This window comes from Trachurus japonicus, chromosome 3 (assembly GCF_045865225.1).
Source record: "Trachurus japonicus isolate A0001 chromosome 3, Traja_1.0".
Lineage (NCBI taxonomy): Eukaryota > Metazoa > Chordata > Actinopteri > Carangiformes > Carangidae > Trachurus > Trachurus japonicus.
Window position 1 is genome coordinate 7,109,757 of NC_140909.1, and position 24,150 is coordinate 7,133,906.

Consider the following 24,150-nt stretch of genomic DNA (forward strand, 5'->3'; position numbering starts at 1 on the left):
GTGTCACCATTTCAGCTGATGATGAGGAGAAAAAACAGAAGAAAACTAAAAAAAACAAAACAAAAGACAAAACCAAAAGCTACAGTAGTAACGTTAGCTGTCAGTCATGGTGCATTGGAGCCTGTGTACTTTGTGGTCGGCATCAGTGGGTTGTGGGACCGCCTGCACGGCTGTTTGAGGCTGGTGGAGAGTCAGGTGAGAGGGAGCAGGAGCGATCGACTGAGCCTGAGGATAATAGCCGACCGAGCAGCAGCTTTTCTTTATCTTGGCTTTGGCAACCTGCCGCAGTAGCCTGTGGTTCATTCAATAAAGTCATAGCTGAATGGAGTAAACACCTCATACTGCACACATCTGCATGTGCCAGCTGTTGTTCTGAAAATGATCTCTCAAAGAGATTTAAAAATCAATTTCAAAACAGGTAGAAAATGGAGTGGTCAACCTTGGGGTTATCTAATTAAAACACATCCACTCACCCATTCATCTGAAAGCTATCCCACCTGCCTGGCTTCATGGACATCATGTGGCAAAATCATTCTGAAACTGTTTCATTGGATTAACATATTTTATTGGATTCATCTCTTCATACAGATTTCTTTGACATAATTTATTGGACTTCTTATACTGGATTTAGAACATTAGTAATGGATCTGTCATAATCCTGTTGTAGAATTATAATCCCATCGCTGTATGTTACAGTTTTATGAATCGTTACAACTTTCTGTTCATGTTTTTATAGTTGCCGTTTTCTGACCTACAGCTCCTGCAGAAATATTCCTTTAAATGTTTTTTTCTTTCATTTTCTCTTTATGTCCTCTGGTATTTGGAGAATTGTGTTGCTGCTTTATAGCGGGTTAATGCTGGGTCAGGAAGTGTTGCTGCTGGGAGCCTGGAGAGCAGATTGTTGGTGTGATATTGGGCTAAACAAACACTCCTGACTACAAATAAGTTGGAGTTATTCTGCCTTTGATGGATTAAAGCCGTACAGTACAGTAGGTTGGTCCCAGCTCTGAAGAAGAAGCCATGCTTACTGGGAACACTTTGATGAACTGGTGTGTATCTGTTTTAATATCTAAACTAGTTTACATAAACAGTATTTTAAACCATTTTAATTCAGTCTAACAAAGTGTTGATATTTGCAAACTTTATTGTTTTTGTGACTAAATGAGTGACGTACTCTATGTCTCCTGCCAACTCACAGTCTCAGTGAAAGTGGAAGCTGCTGCAGTAGCGGGGAACATTTGATGTTTTTCTCATCCATTAGATGTCGATGAAAGAGTTTCTTTTATGTCTTTATGTCACCTTTCATAGATTTATACAGCTCATCCACACTCGTCATGCTACTTTTCATGCATTTAGTTTGATTCTTTAGCCAACAGCTATGTAGGAAGATGACGTCAATGCTCTTAATGCTGCGTTCAATGTGTTTGTTGTTTCTACCAACAGACGTCAACACCAGACCTAAGCAATTTCATTTGGTTTCATCCACATTAGATTATTGATTATAGTTCCAATAACGAAGAAGAAATGTTCTGGAAAAACATGGTGTTTTTTTTCCCTCTTGAACCTCCCTCCTATTTGGTCTCTTTTTACTTATTCTTAAAGGAATAGTTCACCAAAAATGACTCACCCTCATGCTGATGAATACTCTGGAGTAGTTTTTTATTCCTCAAAGTGCATCTGGAGACCTGGGAGGGGCTTTCAAAAGTTTATATGAGAGTAATAGGGCCAGACACAAAAATGTCCATAAAACTACACAAAAACCTTGAAATATTCTTCCACACCGCTCGTCTGTGGCATTCCAAGTGTCCTGAAGGGATATACAGTAGTCCAGAGTTGACCTGAAACGACGTCATTTAGGCAAGTCCGGTCACATCCGCGTGCGTCGCAAATTCAATACAGGACTGTTTAGGCTGTAAAAATGTCCTAAATGACGTAGTTTCGAGTAAACCCTGGACTATATCCCTTCAGGACACTTGGATTGCAGCCAACGAGGAGTCAGGAGGAAGATTAAATGGTTTTTGTGTAGTTTTATGGACGTTTTTGTATCGGGCCCTATTACTCTCATATAGTTTTCGTTGGACCACGAACCTTCCTCCCGGGTCTCCAAAGATGCACTTTGAGGAATAAAAAACTACTCCAGAGTATTCGTCAGCATGAGGGTGGGTCAACAATGTCTGAATTTCATTTTTTGGTGAACTATTCCTTTAAGTGCACATGGACACCAGTAATGGCCAAAAAAAAAAAAAAAACACACTCACACACGCACATTTATGAGAGACCAAGTGTATGCACATGTGCACACACGCATACACATCCACAACCCTCACCATGTCCTAGTTACACTGGGGATTTGGGGGAGTGCATAGAGTGAAGCCTCGGGTCTTAACAGGACATGAAAGGGCCTGTCCCAACAGGATGCCACTGCAGGAGACTGCCCTCACATTTGATGTGGTAATCCTGTCACCAAAGCTGGTTAGGTTTAACACACGCTGGTGTAGCTCTGATTCACGATGGCCCACAGCACCGCGGCACTGACAACAATATATGGATCAAATCAGAGTATTGGTGCTCATTCCACTTGAGCATTGAAATGTAACCACTTTGATATCGATATTGTGATGATGTGGCCAACAGAACTGCAGGACAATAAAGGGAAGCAAGTAAATAAATCCATTTATAATTCGTTTGGGAACAGAGAGCTATTAAAGTATAATTCTGCATAACATAGGTAGAGTCCACATAAAAGGTGTCAGGAGTTCAGTATGAGTACGAGCTTCTACTGCAGTAAACAAGCACTTGTTCATAAATAAATGCAAACATAAACACACAAAAACACTCACAGAAACACACAGACACCTAAAGTGTGAAATTTGGAGAAAATCGGAGTATGAGTCTTTACATGAGCGCCCAGAGCTGTGAGCACGACTCCAGTTTGAACACTTCTCCTCGTCTGACTGGTCACTCAGAGTTCACCGCTGAATAGCTGATCATACCGAGTACAGGTTCAGTGATATAAGAAAGCCAGAGTGGTGATGTTTTTCCTCAGCTACACATAGATATAAGTTAGTTTTCACACTTAAAAGTCGACATTGCGATATGTCTATAAGGAAATGTGTGCTGTGTGCTTAAAATAAATGTGTCACATCTCTATAGTTATGAGAAGCAGATGATGTTTCAACACATTTATGACACTGTGAACTTTACTGCAATCTTACACTATTTTGTTTGATATTGCATCAGGCTAAGTGACCAGAACAACCTGTCCAACAAGTGAGTTTATTGCAAGATGAGGTGGTTTTACCTAAAAGAAAAAGAGCAAAGGTTTCTACAGCTACATAACACTGACCTCGGATTCTGTCAGTATATATCTGAATACACACAAGTGTTACATTCAGATGTTAATAATAAAAAAGCACATCTGAAGCTGTCCTTCCACAGTTTTCAATGCTAACAGAATGAATCTGGTGATGACTCATTCAGGATGACCTGAGCTAAAACTCATTAAAAATCTCCTCCAAAGCTGCAGGTTCAATAACCAAACGAAAAACAAAAACAAGGAACCATCGAGCGCAAGTCTAATCAAGCCCCTCATTTATGTACTATGGCTGGCATAAAGATTTTATTCAAACAAAGCATCATCTCAACCTGCCTCCTCCTGGGTTTGCTGAGTCTTGGAAGTGGTGTCAAGAGCTTGTTTATATATGAGAACATGGAGGGCATCCTCCAGCTATGCATGTTAATGTAGGTCCAGTCATTTTAATTAGGACTTTCACAGGTCACATTCACCTGCTTCACTTCCGACTAACAGCTATGCATTTGACTCCACATTACACTGAAGTAACCTTATTAAGCACGGAGACAGTTATGCAAATTGCACAGACCTGATTTAAGCCCGACTTCTCATTATAATCTTTTCTTTTTTTTTCATTTGTATTGTTAAGCGCTTGTCCTCCTGACATTTTGCGAGCACTTACGTATGAATGCTTATCAGTGTTGTAACTACTTACGCTCTCAGGCTTCCTGTCTATCGCCACTCTGCCTGGTTGTTGCTGTGAAGAGACGTACCTATAGACACAAGGATCTAACACTGTGACTGGATGCTGCATATATATGCGATGCTCCCGGCTATTAAAAAGACCTGTCTTAATCAATTTCACAAAAACAATGTGATCCACTCTGACTCGCCGCGTTTGAGAAGAAAGCATGAATCGCAGCCACAAGCACGCACCGCCGGCTTGTCGGTCCTGTTAAGTGACTCATACAGTACAAACACCGCTTTTGGGAGGAATAATGATGAGAAGACCAAAAAATAAATACAAGGTAAACCCAAACACCAACAGTTCATGGCTAGTTGGATTTCTGTTTTTATAAAAAAACTGAACTTTTAATGGAGCACAACTCTACCGTCCTCTGCCACTCCACAGTCTGTGAGATAAAGTCCAGTGCTCCCTGATCTGAGTCCAAGCAGCAGTGGGAGATCCATACAGTCAGCTAATCTCCAGGTGTGTTGATTAAAAAAAAACCCAGAATTAATCGAATTCAAATCGATAGAGATTTTCAGAGGAAGCCGGTGTCGGAGGGCCAAAAATGAAGATAATGTGTCTCCTCGCTTCACACTGAGGAGCAGAGCTGAAGCCCATTTAAGCTGCAGCTGCATCTACAAGTCTAGGAGTTAAATGAAGCCACATGTGATTGTTTGCTGTTCATTTTTAAAGTGAAAATAACAGATTTAAACACATTTTCCTCTTCCTCTACAGCAGCGCTGTTCGGGTCATATGAGGACACATCATTTTTTTCTGCCAAAATAAGTACAGTTTTGGCAATTTCTCATGATAAAGTTGTCCAGCTCTCGTTGCTGCCTGGCCTCCTCTCTCTGGTTTGAAGTGGGCGGCTCGGTTAGAAAAAGGCGAAGCAACACGCACCATCACAATTTAGCATCTGAACTGAAAAAAACTGTGGGTTGTCAGTCTTCATATTTCAGTGTAACTTAATCGTGAACTTCATTTACATTTGACTTGGAGCTTATGGGCTCTGGTTATGAGCAATTTCTAATCATTAGTGCAAACACCTCCCACATATGTTTGTTTAGCCTAATTAAGAATACATTTAATTAGTTTGATGTAACCATCAGTTCTAATGAGGACGAGTTATTTTCTGAGTGATAGTGATATTACCACTTAGAACATGTCTTCTGGCCAAAGCCGGGCCACAGCAGTAAAACCAATGACAACATGGCGTCCATGAGCTCCACCGTGGGCAGTGCTGGTACAGTAAACACATGGGACACGCTTTAGGGATGTGACGGCTGTAAATTGAAGTTACTGTCACTTTTAGAGATAAGGGAACTCCATGATGTTTGTATCTGAGATGGAATATGGATTTTACGGATATTGTGGGATCTCTTGACAATCAGAGGTGATGGCGGGGATGGGACGAGATACTTGGGCGCTACCCACATCCAGAGTGCGACCGAAAAATCCGCCAAGTGCAACGAAATGTTTTCATCGGTCGTGCTGGTGTGATGTGACCTTTACTACAGTAGCAGCTCCGTCTTCGTGGATGAGTGTGGGAGGAAAAATAATCCATGTGTACACACATACATACGTACCTGTGCAGATCACAGTCATGAAACATGCTGGTAATTCAAAATGAAGGGAACAAATGAAGGCTGTGTTTTCCGTTGACATTATTGGCGTGCACGATGTGAGAAAACTGTGTGATATGTGATGACACTGTTCAATATTGCGATGAGGATATGACTTACAGTATGATAGGCAAATATTTAAAGGGATAGTTCAACATTTTGGCAAATTGGCCCATTGCCATAATCCCTGTAGTCATAGCAGTAGGTTCGGTCCTTTAATTGTCGGTGCAAGCTATTTTTAGAACGGCAGAGCAGAGTCGTGAGCTGCTCAGAGCTACGCTACGGAGGCTCATTCTTGGTTTTCCTCATCAAACTCATCAAATACACAATCCAACAACTCCAAAACGCTCTGGTGGACAAGTTGTGACCTACACATTCACCACGCTATGAGATAATAACACAACGTTACCAGACAGAGTTGTTTTAGAGGTAAATTCATGCAAAACTGCTGATGCGCATTCCCGTCTGGGGCAGTTTTTCGGCAAGCAGTCTCTGTATTTACCTCTAAAACAACTCTGTCTGGTAACGTTGTGTTATTATCTCATAGCGTGGTGAATGTGCAGGTCACAACTTGTCCACCAGAGCGTTTTGGAGTTGTTGGATTGTGTATTTGATGAGTTTGATGAGGGAAACCAAGAAATCCCATGTGCCTCCGTAGCGTAGCTCTGAGCAGCTCTGTGATGTGTTTATTGCCCATGTTCATATCATGTGACAATGAAAATACGATTAATCGATCAGACCTAATTGACAGAGTTAACCACTTCCCATCATCAGCCCGACTCCTACAGTATGTATCTAACCCCAGGAGAACCAGAGACTGAAACTTTTCGCAAAGAATTCTTTGGCTCAAATATAATTAATTGTGAAAAAGCACAATGTCCTCAAAAACACATCCTGACTCAGGACAGATGTGACAGGTGGGAGGCAGAGCAGCCTCCATCCCTGCAAAGCTTCAACAGCGGGCAGAGGCGACCCAAGGCAGAACTCATAATGAAATTTCACACTGCTTACAATACAACATTTTTGATGCAGCTAAATTGGGTGCTGGTGTACCTTCCTCGACACAACGGTGCAAACAACCTAAAAAGTTAGTCTGGTGCGCTGCCACAGAGACACGTCTTAGTGCTCAGTAGCCTGTAACGCTGTGTCCAGTACTCTGAGAACATCAAGTATGTTTTGCAGTTATATTTTCAGAGGAGAAGGGAGGAAGGTGAGAAGAGTTGAGTCCAGACCTGCTGCTGTAGTTTTTTTTGTAGAGGGACAAAGAAAGTTCAGCAGCCTCAGTGCTGGCCTCCCTTTTTTTTGTTTTCACATAGACAAGATCAGTTATCAATATCAGATGTCGAGTTGTGTGGAGGAACGGCTGACGTGGGAAATAAAAACCTCTGGCCACTGAGTTCTTTTAAGGAGGATGGCTGTCTGGTCTGGCAGGATGAGACGAGTGTCAGAGGAGCAGTTTGTTACAAACTTCCACATGAGGTCTCCTTCAGCTGCTGCCACAACTTTTAATGGTGCATCTAACCACAGTGATGTTACAATGTGGGTATTGTACTGTAGCCCAGTGCTGCATCTGAGGATTTAAACACAAGTCAATCTTCAGTGGCTGTTGGTCGAGGCAGAGGAGTGACCATTTATTCAGACTCACTCTGTGACGGCAGGTGAACTGCTTCACACTGCGACCCTTTCCTCTGATCATGGCTTCTGCTAATTTCCCCAATTACTGGATGTTCTGTAAACATGACAGCGTTTCCCACACGTCAGTTCAATCCATCAGAGAGCAGGTATAGTTGGTATGCAATTCACAACCTGTCCCCATGACAACAGCTTTGCTCAATAACCTTTGTGTTTTTACAGCACTATGTGTGTGTGTTGTTATATAAAAGGATATGGGCATATTACACTGTATAATGTAGAATCTGCCAATAGGATCCATTCATTCAGACGTGCGAGAGCAAAGTGATGAAAACAAGACTCATAATAATTTAAGGTTGTTGTTTTTACGAACTGTAAATGTAAAAACTTCAACAAAAGCAGTTGAAATGTTTTATTTATTTTTTATTCTTACTCTTTATTTACTTACTTATTTATTTCCAGATCTAAGACGGGGGATAATTTATTTCAAATTTGCGATATAGCGCTGGCCCACCGTGTCTGATCCGGTGTGTAAAAGGTCAGCAGTTATCAGCTGTAATCAGGCTCGTGCACATGAATAGATTAGAAAAATAAAGCCCGACTCAAAATGCGAGCGGGGAGGCATGAGAACACGAGAGCAGCGAGTATAGAAGAACTCCCACGCCCACTTAGAGAAACCAACAAGAGATTCAGCAACTGCCTGTCAGACCTCTTAAAGGAAAAGTGGCTTTTTTTTTTCTTTTTTTTTACACAAGCGTCTCCGTCTGTCAGTTTCGTCATTGTCTCCCCTGCTCTGGTTCAACAGACATTTTCAAAGCAGATAGCGAGCGGAGGTAAATTGCTCACCGGCTCAGTAGGAGCAGTGAATTTGTGTGTGTCTATATACACAAGAGGCTCTCTGATCTGAAATGTTCCGCTTAACCTTTTCTCTATTAGCCTGTTTTGTGTTGCATAAATCAAACTGTCCTATAACTAATTAGGGAAGGGAACTGATGAGTTTATTGATACCAATGCTGTTATCATTCTTGTTTAAAGGTCTAAGGGTCTGATTCTTTATTGATTTTTGATGCATTTTCTGTGGCGCAAAGAAAGTGTCAGTGCAAAGGCCGACCCGGCACCGTGGTGTGGTGGTTCGCACTGTCGCCTCTCTGCAGGACGGTTCTGGGCTTCATTCCCACGCCTCGGGGGAGAATTTGCATGTTCTCCCTGTGTCAAAAGATGTGCACAATAGGTGTATTGGACTGACTTGAAATTGTCCATATGTGTGAATGTGAGTGTATAAGGTTGTTTGTCTCTGTATGTCAGCCGTGTGTGATTGGTGACCTGTCCAGTCTGAGTCTGTCACCAGTCAGCTGGGATTGGCTCCAACCCTCCTCTGCAACCCAGCATGGATAAACAGTGTGAATAATGGATGGATTGGATGGATCATCAGTGTGACTCTTGAAAGTACTGTAGTAACATCAGAAGAAGGTTGTGCACCAGAGTTTAGCTGCGTTTCCACTGCAGGAGTTCCTGGTAAGAGGAGGGGGTAGGAACTTCTACACTCGGTGCTCTCGGTGGCCGTGTCCCCACTGCAGACAGGACCCACTGGGGTCTGATGGCGACGTGCGACAGTTTCGATCATCGCAAGGTCGTTGTGCAGCGTTTTTATTTTTATTTTTTTTACTGCTCTTGCTGTTGTTTTTTTCTGGCACTATAGAAACTTTCTAAAAAAAAGATGGGGTTTTTATTTGCCGTCACGTAATCCCGCAATCACGTATTTATCACACTTTTTTTTTTACCAGGCCAACTGCTACCCTCGTCTTTTTCTGAGTTATTCTCTCTTTTTTTCCGTCAGTTTTTCCGTTTTTAGTAACGTTGGGTTTTAAAAATGCCGCTTACTTCGGGGCTTCCTCTTAGCGTCACATCCTGCTTTGAGTCTGACCAATCAGCACAGAGTAAATCTCAAGCCCCACCAGGACTTTTTCAGGGCCGATCTGAGTACCTAACCCCAGGCAGGGACTCTGTTTGGTCCCGTAAAGGTTCCTGTAAACGGCCCTGTGTGTGTGTGTGTGTGTGTGTGTGGGGGGGGGGGGGTTCCTGCAGTGGAGACACACACCAACGGTCCCGGCCGCGTAAAATTACCCCGAAGTTCCTGCAGTGGAAACACGCCTTTTGATGTTTGTTAAACTCTGTTGCTGTTTTCATTTGGGTCGTCTTACTCAAAGAACAAATCTGCTAAAACCTGCTGGTGAATATTTTACTTTATTTCTGTATTCTAGCAACATGTCTATGAATATTCTCATTCATCCAGGTCATTGTTCTCTCTCTCTCTCAAATTGAATCGTAGGCAACTGGACTTGTATTTGTCTAGGAAGACGTTTCACCTCTTATCCAAGGGGCTTCATCAGTTACGCATCAGTCTCACTAATCTGCACTAGTCTGAGTTCTAGTTCTGTATTCTAGTATCAGCTAGCTACAACCTAATTCGTTGAGGTATCTGCTTCTGTGTTCTACTGGTGTTTTTTCATGTTCAAAAATTTAGCAACAGTCTGTTTTTCTGTGTGAATCTGAATTTGATCCATTTACCCTGTGTGGTACAAAAACTACAAAATAAAGAAGCAGTTTGGAGCGTTTGAATAAAAAAGAAAGAAAAAGAAAAAGCACCTGTGCCTGTAAGCATCAGTTAATTTAGAAATCCTTGCACAGGCTCAAAGGGTGCTGCTGCCGAGGGACTCCAAATCTGTAAATGATTTATTATTCGGGCAGAAAATCAAAGATGGATAACAGAGGGGTCAACGCGGTGATAACGACTTGATTGGGTCCCTGGATGAACTACAAGCAAAACGAAATACACAGCGTCTCTTCTAGCACTTCATTGCCACCACTCGTGTTTGATGAATGAAACACACATTTACACTTGCACAGACTATCCCTTCAGCCAATATCTATAACACTTTTATGAGGTCGCTCCACTGTTGAGACCAAAAAAAAAGAAAAAAAAAAAAAAAACCTTGGCTAGACCGTCTTATTTCAGGTATCGCTTCACTGATCCAATAGAAAACCTCACCTGTAATTTACACACAGGGCAACAAAGTATAAATCTTATCAGGAGAACACCAAGCCTTGAGAATACACTGCTTTTATATGTAGATACCTAAACAGTAGCTCTCTGCAGCTGAATGAATGTGATGTGTATCCAGTGGAGCATCTGCAAATCTCACAACCCCCCCAACAAACAAACAAACAAAGTTGTTCTTCATTAAATCTCCACAGACGGTACGAGCTAAACTAAATAATAGAAACAGCTGTATCTTTGTGTTTAAGACTCGGTTTCATGTTGGACAGAGCTGAATTTGTGTTACCACAAAGCAGTAAAATGGGACCTCTAATGATAGGGAAGCTGAGCAGTTTTAGTACAGCACATCCGTGTTAAACAAACCGTGACCTGACTAATGTAAGCACAGATGGAAGTTTCATACACAGCTGGTTTTGTGTCCCATCCCAAGGGTAAACACACCATTTGAGTTAGAAAAAAAAAACGTCTCTTTAAACAGATGCTTCCTCTGTAAGGTAAAGTTACTAAAGCAACTTTGTAAATAAATTGCTCAAAGTTTTGATAAAAAACAGTTAAACATCCCAATTAACACATTAACATCTGGACTCAACAAACAAATTAACAAAACTGTAAAATAATTCAGCCCTGTCCAGGAAGCTGTTCTACATTAAAAACCTATTATCTATTCTATATCCTACATAAAACACACACATCTATACATATATTTGCCCAGGCTCAATAACTAGGTCAATATATGAAAATGTTCTAATAGTTTTATATTGAATTTTTACATGTTTTTTTTTAAAATTTCATACAGTATGCATGTCATAGAAATTCAATATATGTACATATTTTATATTTGCGCATGGGGATGTTGTTTGTCTGCTTGTCAGGAGAATTTTAAAGTCAAATACAAATGTGTTTATGTGTTAGGCCATAAAGTGACGGGTGAAAAGTCCAGTGCAGAAGTGGAACTGACTCGGAGCCTTTCACCAGCACCAGAGTAATAAGACAGAATGTAAATGAATGAATAATTTACAGAGGCGGTGACATGAGTATTGATCGACCTTGGGCCAGTTATCGGCACAAAAACAGCAACAGCAGCGAGTGTGATTTGTTCATTTTGGATTTCTTCTGTACTCCTGCGTCCGGCCCAATCACCAAAAACAACAAATCCCCTGTAACTTGTGCCAACTCACGAACAAGACACACCGGCGACGACGCTGGTCTGGCATCAGTTCTGCAGAAATGTTTGTCTGTTTTCAACCGAAGAAGTGAGAGTTGTCTCACCTTGATAAAATATGCAGGGAAACACTGCAGCATCACTAAAAGTCCTCTAGTTTCTAGGTCACATGGATACCAGTGGAACCAGTTATCATGGATATCATGGATTGAACCAGTCTGTCCTCCTGCATTGAGGGATTTAAATAAACCATGCTTAAGACATATTTTTTAAAAAGCAGGAAAATCTCCGAAGGGAAGCGCCACAAAACGGTCAGTTCCTTGTTTGCGTTCATGGCAACTGGGTTAGCTTACCCCCGGCACAATGGCCCCGGCGTTTTTGTGATTCAGTGCTTTGAATAATGCGCTAAATAGGATTTCCTTGGACATACTGTGGTTTATTTCATCCCGCCTGCCAACCCACGTACTGTAGATGAGTTTCGCTCCGCAAGGCTCTGCTGTGTTAAAGCAAGGTAAACACCCTCTACCTTTAGGCAGATGTGCTAACCACAGTGTCATGGGAATCAGTCGAGGGCTGAACAGCCCAGTGATGAGCGGTGAGGCAGATTCCAGTACATGCTGTGGCTCTCTGGCAGCAACCACTGACAAGCTGCTCAGGGGGGTAAAGCAGCCAGGTTTGGTGGTGCAGCTTGGGCCCAAATTTAGCTCGAGATGGGAAATTAAGTCTCATTTGCACGAAAACTGAAAGATAATGTGATGCTCAGACTGTGTATGAGCGCTGGGAACGATTGGTACAGTATGAGTTAGGGTAGATTTGAAGTAGAGTGAATGAATGATGTCTCCCTGTTTATCTCATGTTAGTCTCTTACATAGAGCAGAGACAGGATGAATGAGGTAATGAAACAATGCTCTATGGTGCATGTTTATTAAATTAATGTGTAATTCTTGTTTTTATCCCAAGTGGAAACTATACAGCAACCTCCTTCAGTAACAGAGAACAAATGAAACTGCCTTTGTTGTGTCATCTTGTCTATATAGAGGTGAGATGCAGACTTCACAAACCTCACACTTGGTTGTATCAGACAGGTTTTTTAGAAATCTGAAACAAAGTGCTAATATTTGAGATGTTTAGGTGTGAAAGGCTGTCACTGACACTCATTGAGCGGGTGTAATTGGAAATCTGACAGGAAGTCTCTGTGCCATATCAGACAGACGTTCTTTGAACACTGACTGTTGATTTTGTCAGTGTAAAAATCACGCAGTGCTCTTGTTGTGTAAGATTTGTTCCCTGAAGAGTAAGCTGCAAAAGCCTTGGAAAAAAAAAAAAAAAAAGACGTGCAAAGGGAACAAGGCAGAGCAGCTCAAAAAAACGACCAAACAACAAAAAGATCACCATAGTTTTGAAAATGACAAACGTGTTTCCTAGCTGCGTGACCCGTGCTGTGCACATATCACAGATGGCAGCCCACTACAATGGCTGCGTAGGCCTCGGTTTTTTTTTTTTCCCCAGCTGAAACGGAAACATTAACACAGACTACTGTGAAATCCTTTTCCTTTCAAGCAACATTTCTTCTCATCTTATGTGTTTTTGGAGAGAGAATGGAGCATTAAAATTACCATAAACCACATCCATGAAGGATATTTTACTTTGTGTGTGTGTGTGCACTGTTAATTTAGTGAAGCACGTTAGCTGTGGAAAGAAAAAAAAAAGACTCTTTACTGTGAATAGCACAGGCATCATTATGCAAGTGCTGAGATTAGGACCAGTGAAAGAGGGACGACATAAAAGTCTCACTTCACAACATATAAAGGAACAAACTACCCTAAATTAACTGAGGGAGTAAAGCAGGTACGAATGTAATGATGAGTGAAGTGATGAAGCTGGAGTTATGAGGTGGTGCATTGATCTGTTGTGTCTGTACCAACGGACATAAATCCTAATTCATGTTGGGCGACAGGTTTCTGTTGAGTGAGCTCGGCTGATTACATGTCAGTCTCTGTCAGATTTCCATCTCTTTTGACGGACGAGATTACACGTGGACAGACGGACTCATCATCCTCCATTAAGCCATTGAAGTGTAAACTGACACAACACAGTTTACACCGTCCTTTTATGCTAAACCTATCAGGATCAGGTATCACACGAAGATGTAAAATAGCTCAAAAATGTTGTATTATCGGAGATTTTAGTTTAATCTACAAAAAACAGTGCATAAAAGAAAAAAAGCGTCTTAAAGGGATAGTTCACCCAAAATTCAAATTGCACTACTAGCGGAAACTCCTCTTCCTGGTTCGTCCAATTTGGACGGACGAAGAGAAGCTTCCGCTACAAACAAGCTTGAAATATAGACTTATTTAATTTTTTTCGGGACAATTTCGCATTTCGGGGCTTCAATACAAGACGGACATTACATACGAGTAGCATGGAGGTATTTGGATGTTTTTTGGTGTGTCTTTTTGTTACGAAGACAGTTGGTATCCATTTGCAACCGTTATATGGACATGCACTGCTACGCCGAGACCCCCTGTAACTCAGAGAAGCCACGGAGGACTCTGAAACTTCTCCCAGCCCTTAGTCCACATGAGGGGGAGTAGATAATGAGTGCAATTTGAATTTTGGGTGAACTATCCCTTTAACAGCAGGTTTTGTTGTTTCTACTAAAACAACAACACTGCACCACAGTGACAGTAAAACTCCTTGTGGCTGTGTGGTCATGTGGTTTTCTGCTCTCGTACACACCAGACTAAAGCAATGGAGCTACAGTAAGTGGGGTCACAGCAGCAATCTCTGGCTCTCACTCCTCTTAGTTCAAAACCAGCAACTTCACACCTCCATCACATGAAACACTCTGGGAACATGTTGATCTATAATCATCAGTACAGCCGGTGGCAGAGTTACTTTACAGACAAAAATAGTGTTCAGACGGTCAGGGGAAAAAAAACAAAACACATCGATCAAGTTGGAATTGACTGATTTATGGTGGAGGGTGTAATGTTACAATCTGTGGCACAATAATACTGTGAGTGTTGCCACATACTGATATTGACTGTGGGTTTTTGTTTTAATGGGTGTTTTGCGAGATGTCTGTGGTATGTCTGTGGTTCACACAAACTCTCCAAGCAGATGGAAATGAATGTGTCAGTAAACAGTTTTACACTTGTATGTGTAGGATGAAATTAGATTAAAAAACTCAGATTTTTACTCCAAGTGACTGCATTTATAGTTCCAAAGTCCATTTTTTGTTTGTTGCAAAAGTTCATTTTCTGCCATGATAAAACAAGCCTGTGTAAAATTCCCATTGGCACTTTGACAAGGTAAACAGGGTGAGGACGCTACGTCATCCCCGTGGCACTAATACAGTGACATTTTAGAAAATGAAATATTGATATTTACAGATGTAAGGCCTCGTTGGTCTTATGTCAGTTCATCTAGTTGCCTTTTCACCATCCGTCAGCTGTAGCTGTTCTTTTCTTTCCCGGCTGTATGTATTTTCCAACAAGAGTCAAAAGCACAATAAATAAAATCGAGAATAAATCTGACGGAGAGCACTTACACTATTCCTTTCTTATGATGATATTGTTCACGTGAATTGTCGAGGCCTGTGGAAATACGAGATCGTGACAGCCCTGCACCATTCATAACCCGTCTTATTCACAGGTATCTTACTGTAAGTACGAGTTCTCAGCCTCCATTATCAGACAGTCATGATTGTCCTATTTAAAAACACAGTCACGCACCGACACCAGCAAGTACTCAACACTTTTTTTTCCTTTTTTTTGTTTAAACAAATCTTTGTCAGCACAATGTTAAACAGAGTTTAGAGATCCCAACTGCACTGGCACATTGTGACTGTAACTGCTGCTAAAACATTAACTCAGCATGCCGAGCGTACTGACTTATCACGCCGGCGCGATTAACCGGCCTTAACATTTGTTCTTTTCTTCGCCTGCTGATCTGCACAGAAACTGCGGCCATTAAAGAGAAAAAAAAAACTGTAGGGAACAGATTTGCAGTACATGCCAGATTTCCATTAGAGCTGTAACTGGATCCATTTTATGGCATGACTGGATTTAACCAATTTGGCCATGTTACCATTGGTTATAATTGGCATTTGTGTCTGCAAGTGCACTGGGCGGAGTGATTTCTCAATGACTGATTACTCTGGCAGAAGGAAACTTACATATGGGAATAGTGATTTCTGCTCCCATGGTGAATCTGAAGGATGTTCAGCCCGTCTTTTCATGCATTCAAATTCACAGCGTGTCTACTTAAAGCTCAATAAAACCCTTTAGTGCTATTAGAATAATGTGGCTACCATAACAAACGGACTCTGAAGTACTGTATACATAGGTGCTGCCTATCAACACTGGATTACTGTGATTGAAGGAATGAAAAACTGACTTTATTCTACACTTCTTACTTGTGAGAAAAATATATGTTGCCAGGTTGTTTCCTGGTCCTGGCACTCGGCTAAAACAATAAGAAATGGAGCGTGGAGAAAGGCCTGGCCACTGGTAATGACTGATTTACTTTCTTTCCAACTGCATCCTCATTTCAACGGTGCTCAACAACAAACAACCCATTAGAGAGGCTCAAAATATTTAGAAATTGGTCAAATAAATCAATAATGGAATCCCATGGGATCGTCCATCATGTTGTTTCCTGCAAGCATTTTTGGTGTAATGGAGAAATTGAAAGTAATGTCCTGCCAGCTGAGTTAGTCTGAGCCGAACGAGAGCAAAGTCGTTTCAGTCAGAATTGTGTCATCAGACATCTGCTCATCACTGGCAAAATAAATGACGGGTATAAATGTTGGTGTTGTAAACCCAAGCTTGGACTTCGTCTCAACTCTCGCAGAATATAAATGTGTATGTGGAACACGCAGTGGAAGACGATACTGTACACACAACACTTTGATTCAGACTGTCCTCCCACATAAAACCACCACAGAGGTTGTTAACACCAGCAGATTATTACAACCAAGAGTCAGTGTTACACAGGTTCACACTTCACAGGAGCTAACTCAAAGTTTATTTTAATGCAAACTTCACGATATTGAATTTTGAACTCAGTTCTCAGGAATAAACTTGTTCATGTTCATTCTTTGCATTGTTTTTTATTCTTTAATGAGCCGCGCTGAACTATTCCCCTCCTTCACATCCAGCCAGCCTCCATATATTGACACCATGCAACACTAAATGAGTTACTGTATGGTACAGTAGTGTCTATTAAAAAGCCAGAAAACAAGAAAAATCTATGTGTTGTATGTGTATAGGCTGCGAGTTTAACATACGAAGGAACCCTGTGGTCTTATTCTTGCTCATGAGTTCTTTTGATCAAGACTCAGGCGTCGACTTAAGATTCATGCACAGTACAACTACTGCTACTGCTGAAGCTAGTTTGTATGAACTTTGGAAGGACTTTAGAAAACAAATCAGTCCAGATTCCATCAGAAAATATCTCACACTGTGTCCACTGGGTGTAAAAGTGTCCAAATGCCAGATGCCACATGCCATGAACGCTCTGCTCTTCTGAGCTTTTTGGTGCATTATCACCAGAGGATGATGGAAAGCCCCAACACAAGACTATGGTGATTAGGTCTTTTTGGGAGGAGGTTGGGGTGGTGGCGGTACCAGAAAATAAGTTGGAAAATCATCCGTCTGCATAGACTTTTCACTTGAAAACCACAAATATAAAGTTTATGGTGCTGCTTGAGCAAAAGGTATGGAGTCACCAAAGTCTACTGGCTTCATCTTATGGCAACAACAAATGTGAAAATGCAAGTGAACTGTCTGGACCAAAGTGGACCAGGAAACCTACAATGCAATTCTCAGAATTTTAATATAATTAAAATTATAAGAAAGGAGCTACAATACTGTGCAATGTAACCACTGTTAGTTCCTAATACAGTAATTAAAAAAAAAAACACATTTAGCACTGAGTTTGTAGCTGACATTAAAAAGCCTCCTTTTTAATTAACCATCACAGCCTCTGAGCCAGAAAACTTTACACTACGAGAACAAAAGATTCACATAATATGTAATGAAGACTTTAGATTAATAAGTCTATGTGGTCATAATCAGTATATGAATTCTTGAGTGATGGCCAAAATTGAAGATATTTTACTGTACGGATCTCACAAAACATCTTTAATAACGATGACCTTTGATCTTTGAAAACCAAGAGCTGTTGAGTTCAGCCAAGTAACATTTGGGCCAAATTTAAAAACTCCCCTCGTGCTGTTCAACAATGCATGGTCTGGCCTGCTTGGACCAAAAGACAGCGCTGCCAACCATGGCTGAGTTATTCTTTATGCTCAAAAAGGCAGTGTTTAAGCTCTTACATAAGCAAGCTCTTTATAATAAACCCATCAAGACGGACCTCTTTCAGCTTAAAATCGTTGAGCAGTCAGCTGTAAAGGGAAGTGGATTAGACAGTGTGTAAACACTCGTATCTCCTTCAGTTCTTATCTGAGATCCAGGAGACAGACTGGGGTTGTTGGAGATACACATCATCCAAAAAACAGACCAAGACTGGAGCATGGATTTAATACTGTGGTGTCGATATACTGAACAAGGACTAATGATGACTAAGAGCTTTGTGGTCATTCATAAATGTCACTGCTCAATGGTAATCAGTCTTATTTACCAAACCCTGCTCCTGGTTTCTGCTGCGCCTGAAGCCATTCACTGTTTTTTTTTTTTTTTTTTTTACTATTGCTTTTTCTTTCTTTGTCAATCTAGCTGATCTCAGACAAATCCCTCCACTGAACTGCACCTTCTGACCTTTTCTTAACTCACAGAGTGTGTGTGGAGCTTGGTCCCGGTCACCGATTATGTAATTAGCTGCCGCCTCAGTGAATCAGACCCTGTAATCTCATGCAGAGTGTGAGAGCAAATTCAACATAAGAGATTAATGTTCCACTGTGTTTTTTCTTTTGTGTACATGGTCTCGCCTGCTGGTTTGAAGGGCCAAATAAATATTATTGTTACCATCATTTGTGTGTCGCACTGTACAGGCGGTGCAACATTTCACTAAGTAAGTAGGGCTATAGTATGTAATGTCGACCTTGAACAGAATGACACACATCTTGTTACTTCCTCTGAGAGGGAAAGAGTGTGTTGCAATTTGTGTTATTACCTCTGCCAAGGAGATTATACTTTCACCCGTGTCTGTTTGTTTGTTTTCCAGCAGGATTTACGCAAAAAGTCCTGAATCGATTTCCACTGATCTTGGTGGATGGGACGGGGCAAGGACCAGCGAAGAGGCCATTAAAGTTTGAAGCAGATCCGGCTCTTTTTTTCAAGTCTGGTGTATCTTGTTTGACACTGGCCTTGGTGGAGATAGGTGTTCTCTGAATGCCCTTCTAGTTACAGGTTTAAACTATTTATGATGCATTTAAGCCTGACTGCGGTTTAGCCTCTTCAGAAGGTATTTATAATAATATTTCCAGACATATTTACTGTCGTTAAGAATGTTAATAACATATTATTAAAAAAAAGAAAACCCTGCTCACCAAAATCCTTCATTTCCTGCCTTTGAATGATAGTACATTTCTGCATTCAGAGAATTTGTCCACAACAATGCATGGAATCTGAAACACTCATGCACATTGAGAAGAAACGGGAGAGCATACTCGGTTCTCAGCTGGCATACAAGCTTATTTTAGAAAGCAATGGAGTATCAAGTGAATCTCTGCTGCATGTTTTTGAATGGTGGAAAGAAAAACAACAAATGACCACCCCCCTTCCCAAAAAAAAAGGGCACATATTCAAACTCACAACCTTGTTGCTGTAAAGGCCAAAAAAGAAATGGAGGAGGACTATTACAGATATCGACCTCAGCAGCTTATAGTTCGGTCGCGAGCGAGGGAGAAAGCCAAATAACTCAGACAAAGTAAATAAACAGCCATGTCACAAACAAGCAATCAATATCAACTTTGAATAATGTAAAGAAGTGGAGCTCTGTATGGGCAGGTTGATTAAAACACCACAAGACAGATGACTTGGTGAACATAAGAGGAGGAATGGAAGGCTTACACTGTCTTGCATTGTCCTCCAGACAGCCCTCTGGGAGCAGCAGAGAAATGAAGAAGAAAGAGATTTAATTGGACATCGGAGAAATAGAGAGACTGAGGAAGAGAAAGAGAGAGGGAGACTAGGAGCAAAGAGTGTCGTTAGTAGTTAGTGAAGCAAAAAAGTTAAATGACAAATGGTGCCACTGAAATATTTCATCCACCAGCTTCATCTCACTGTGAGCTTCAGGCCTCGTTCAGACTGCAGCCCCAAATCTGATTTTGTCCATATTGCTTGTGGTTACAGGCTACGCCCAGAAAAAAAACAAACAAACCAAATGGACGACAGTGAACTGTGCTTGTTTCTGTCCCGAATCATTACGTCTTTTAATTGCAAGGAAGTGGAGGCGACTGCTGAGTTGTGGAAGTGGAGCGGAGCGTCTTGTGCAGGCAGACCAGCGATGCCTGACGGGGACATTTGACAATTCAATGTGACACTCAAATATCCGGCTAACGCACCCTCTGTCTGAACTACGTCGTTATTTTTGTTTTGATCTGTACAAATCCGATCATAATTGCATTTGAAACCACCTCCGTATGTGGTTTAAATCACATTAGTAAGAATCGGATCTGTTTCGACTGTAAAAAAAAAAAAAATCAAACTAGATCCAATCTGGATGTGCTAAGAAATCAGATTTGAAGTGGCAGTGTGAACAAGGCCTCAGTTCAGTGGTTCCCAACCTTTTTTGGCTCGTGACCCTCATCACAAATTTCTGGCGATCATGTGATTTGCCGTCAATCAAGACGCGCCATCTCAGATATATTTATATGCTGCATTTTATTTGAACGCAGTTTATATTCAAGAAAGTGAAAATATAGAAAACAATTCTTTAAAATTTTAATTTTAAAAAGAATAATAATTAGTTTAAAAAATATTTTTATCAGTCATTTTTTTTAATCAATTACTAGACATTTCAGGCGGCCCCATTTGAATTCCAGGCGACCCCAGGTGGGGTCCCGACCCCAAGGTTGAAAAACACTGGCTTAGTCCACATAACATTTCATTGTAATGTAATGAAAGCTGACTCAATGTGAATTGAGACCTGCACACAAACAGCAGCATCATGAGGAGAATCAATCTGAAGTGGCCTGATGGCAGTTTTTAAAAAAAAATCCATTGCAGCTTAGTTTAGCATTAATGCTCAGACATGTTTCATTATGGATCTAAACTCCCTCACAGATTTACAGAGGGAAACACAAGTGCTGGGTGAGATGACTGAGATGTGATCAAGCGAGGAAGAAGTCTTGCACTGAGCGACCCCTCTCCCTTTTCTTAGAAGACTTTTTTCTCATCTTCCATAACAAGTTGGGCTGAGAGCGTGTAAAGATGAATTATTAACTGTGCTGAAAACCTGTGGAGTTCTTCTAAACGTGTTTTTGCCTTTTGGTAATTTTTTTCCTCTCACATCCTTTTTGATGTGAATGTTATGAAGCAAAAAGGTTTGGTTAGATTTTTCAAAAAAGACCTGAGTGTTAAGATATGCCAAATTCAAGAATAACAGTTTAAAGGATCGGGAGCTTTGTAGTGCACTTAACGTGTTTATTTCTCACAATTACAGCTTGATTTTTTTGGAGTGCAGTCTACTTAAAAAGACAGGCTCGATATATTCTGCAGCCCTCTAATCTACTTCTCTGCTTCTGCATATTTTCCATTTTAATCCTGTCAAACAACTTATACAGCCGAGGATTATCCACTGTACCTTTTATTTAAAAGGACAAGATTTTATTTGCGAATTGTCCAAGGATTACATAAAGCAGCATTTGTTAAATGGATTGGCCACGAGATAAATTGACAACATAAAAAAATATGGTTTAATAATATCCAGCCCATGCCCTGACATACTGTTGTCGTTTCCACTGAAATGCGGCAGTGTAATCTATTCAAAACATTGTTGTGCTTCATCTCCAGCGCTCCACATTCATTAAAATGGAAATTCTACAAAGGTTTGTTAAGACAACATGGTGTGCATGTGTTTTTTTCTCAGCAGAATAACACAAACTGTGCGTAACTCATTATCTCTGCTCATACACAGAAGTTTTTAACAAATCCAAATGTGTGATAATGATACGAGGCTCCTGCAAAAACACTTGGAGACATCACAGCGGAAAACATGTCGTAGCAGAGGAGGTGAAGCAACACAATGTGCGGTGCAGAGTGCAACGTGTCGAGGACGTTTTTTTTTGTTGCTCTGTGCTGGAACTTGACACAACAACGACCTCCTACTCTGTGTGTTTCAGTGGCATGAGGTTGGTGCAGTGGATCTTTTTATAGCCACAATTAATATCTTACATTCTTTTCATCACCCTGTGGGTGAATGCTAATTTAGTTTTAGACTCTTCAAGACAAAACAGAACTGGAAGTGGTGAATTTTCTGATAAGGATGATTTTCTGTGAAAACACTTTAGCAATACACACAACTTTGAAAAATAATGTTTGGTTAGTTTAGTTATTAAGTACTGCAGTGCAGCACCTGAGCTCTTTATAGATGTTATGAGAATGGATTTATTATGATATTTTACTCTCAGGGCCTCAATTTTTCTCTAGCCTTTGGACTTGAGCCCTGGTAAGTCGACCTTAAACTCAGTATGTCTGTTTCCACCAATAATAAAGAAAACTCTCAACCCATCACTCTACAAAAAATCAGTTGTGTTGTTAAAGTATGGAAAAAGAAATGAACAAGGTTCAGCAACAATGAATATTTCACTATCATTCTGCCATTTAACACAATAAATGCATTAAGTTTTCCATACCGGTTTACATAATATCTACATACCAGTCTGTCCAGGCTTGTTCCAGCTGCTGTGGTCGGCCTCTCCTCGGGGGTGTAGGGTCTGAAGCGAGTGTTGAACACATCTGAGATGCCTCGTGCAGACCTGCCCATCCCCGATGGTTGGCCACATCCTTGAAAAACCTATAAATGAACGCAAAGAGGGAGCGGCGAAACACAAGAGGACACGAGTGTATCAGTGTCTGAAAAAATGTTCAACATTAACACAGTTTTGTGGAAATTGCTTATTTCTGCATTAACACAAATCCTCACTGTCATAATAAAAAGTGTGAGCTCCTCGTTGCAGGCCTGAATAGTTGGAAAGCGGGCTGTCAGCAGTCTGAAGCTGCATGAACCCCGCACTGAGCCAGGGCTAAGTCTTTCCTTTGTAGAATACACATCCATTTTGATCCCACAAAAGTTGTAGTTTGCCTACACCACTGACATTTTTTCCTCGGAAAAACCCTCTTGTCAGTTCGCCCACAGCTTCTTTCCTGCTCTGTGATTTCAGATAGAAAATGATATTGAGCCAATGTGGAACCAATGATCTCTATCAGCGTCCAAGTCGGCTTTTACAGGAAGTGTCATATTGGCAGCAAAAAACAAACAAAAAAAAAAGACAAAAGAAACAATTAACCCTTAAGGTGCTGTTGCTCACTTGCCACTGAAGGTCATTGTGACAATATGACAAAGTACCTTCATAAAGACAGAGAAAAGTATTTGTTTTTCATATGGCCAATAACATATCTTCCTTTTTATGTTTAATGTTGTTCTGAGCTGCGACCATGACATTTAAATTATTGGATATTACACTGCTAACACTAAGAAAATAACTACATTAACTGTATTCTCCTCACAACAAACTTTTACAGAAAAGACAATGGTTAAACTTTTCTGAAAAACAAACTTTAGCTCTTTTTCTATACAGCCAGAGGGCTAAAAAAAAAAAATAGAAATGCAGATCTATTATTAGTTGAACCTTACATTAATCAATGTGTAGTTCACAGAGGTTCATTGTGAGGATAGATTGTTTTCAGATGGCTCGGTCTCGACAGGCTGTTATAGGGCCCAAACAACAGACCTCCAAACCGCATAGCTCATTAGCATTCCTCTCTGGCACGTCTGCTGGCCCCTGGCTCAGAGTGTGATGGAGCACTCTAATGTGCTACATGACTGTCATGACACCGGGCCGTCTTTCCTCTAATATTTATCACTCCTTCACTATGATTACAGTTCCACTATCCTGTGCATCACACAAGCAAAAACCGATTTTTAACAGATCCGTGCTGCGGGAAATGAAGGCACGGCGCGATGTGGCCCGACGCATCCTGGCAAAAAAAGCGCGGCGATGCAGGGAAGAGGGTGACATACGGTTAGAAATGTGAACGTGGAGAAAGGATTGTAATCTCAGAACAATCTGTCAGCCGAGTACAACCTTGCAGGGAGAAGGGAGCGTCAAGTGCATAGACAATAGGTGAAGTTGTAAATCGCAGCCCCCGTTTGATATGGAAAAGAATGGGGCATCTAATTCACACTGACCTTTGTAGCTCCGTGTCTGAAGAGAAGCCAGATTACACCAAAGGTTCAGAATTAAAAAGTTGGACTTCCTTTTGACAAGAAAAACTCTTTTATATTTGATAACATCCTGAATGTGCTGCTTCAAATTTAAAACTACTCCAAAGACTGATTAGTGGTTTTAACTTTGAGGAGGCTGAAGAGAAAAATTAGCCACTTCTCTTGCATAGTAAGTGTCTCCTAAAACACTTTTTATATCACAAGAAGACAATGGCTCCTAACCTGGGTTTAGCTCCC

The 24,150-nt window shown here is 41.0% G+C and overlaps 1 protein-coding gene across 6 annotated transcripts in view; it reads right to left on the minus strand.

The window, feature by feature from the left end:
• The window catches only part of gpc6a (glypican 6a), a 200,104-nt gene that overhangs the window by 12,634 nt on the left and 163,320 nt on the right, over positions 1–24,150 (minus strand). For 5 of the 6 annotated variants that reach the window (XM_085806128.1, XM_085806127.1, XM_085806126.1 and 2 more), the window contains 2 exons: positions 22,345–22,482; positions 19,536–19,565 (listed from right to left, as the gene is read on the minus strand). In XM_085806128.1, the coding sequence (XP_085662254.1) occupies positions 19,536–19,565; positions 22,345–22,482 (168 nt within the window). The remainder of the gene's footprint in view (positions 1–19,535; positions 19,566–22,344; positions 22,483–24,150) is intronic. The other variant, XM_085806125.1, reaches the window with a different exon arrangement.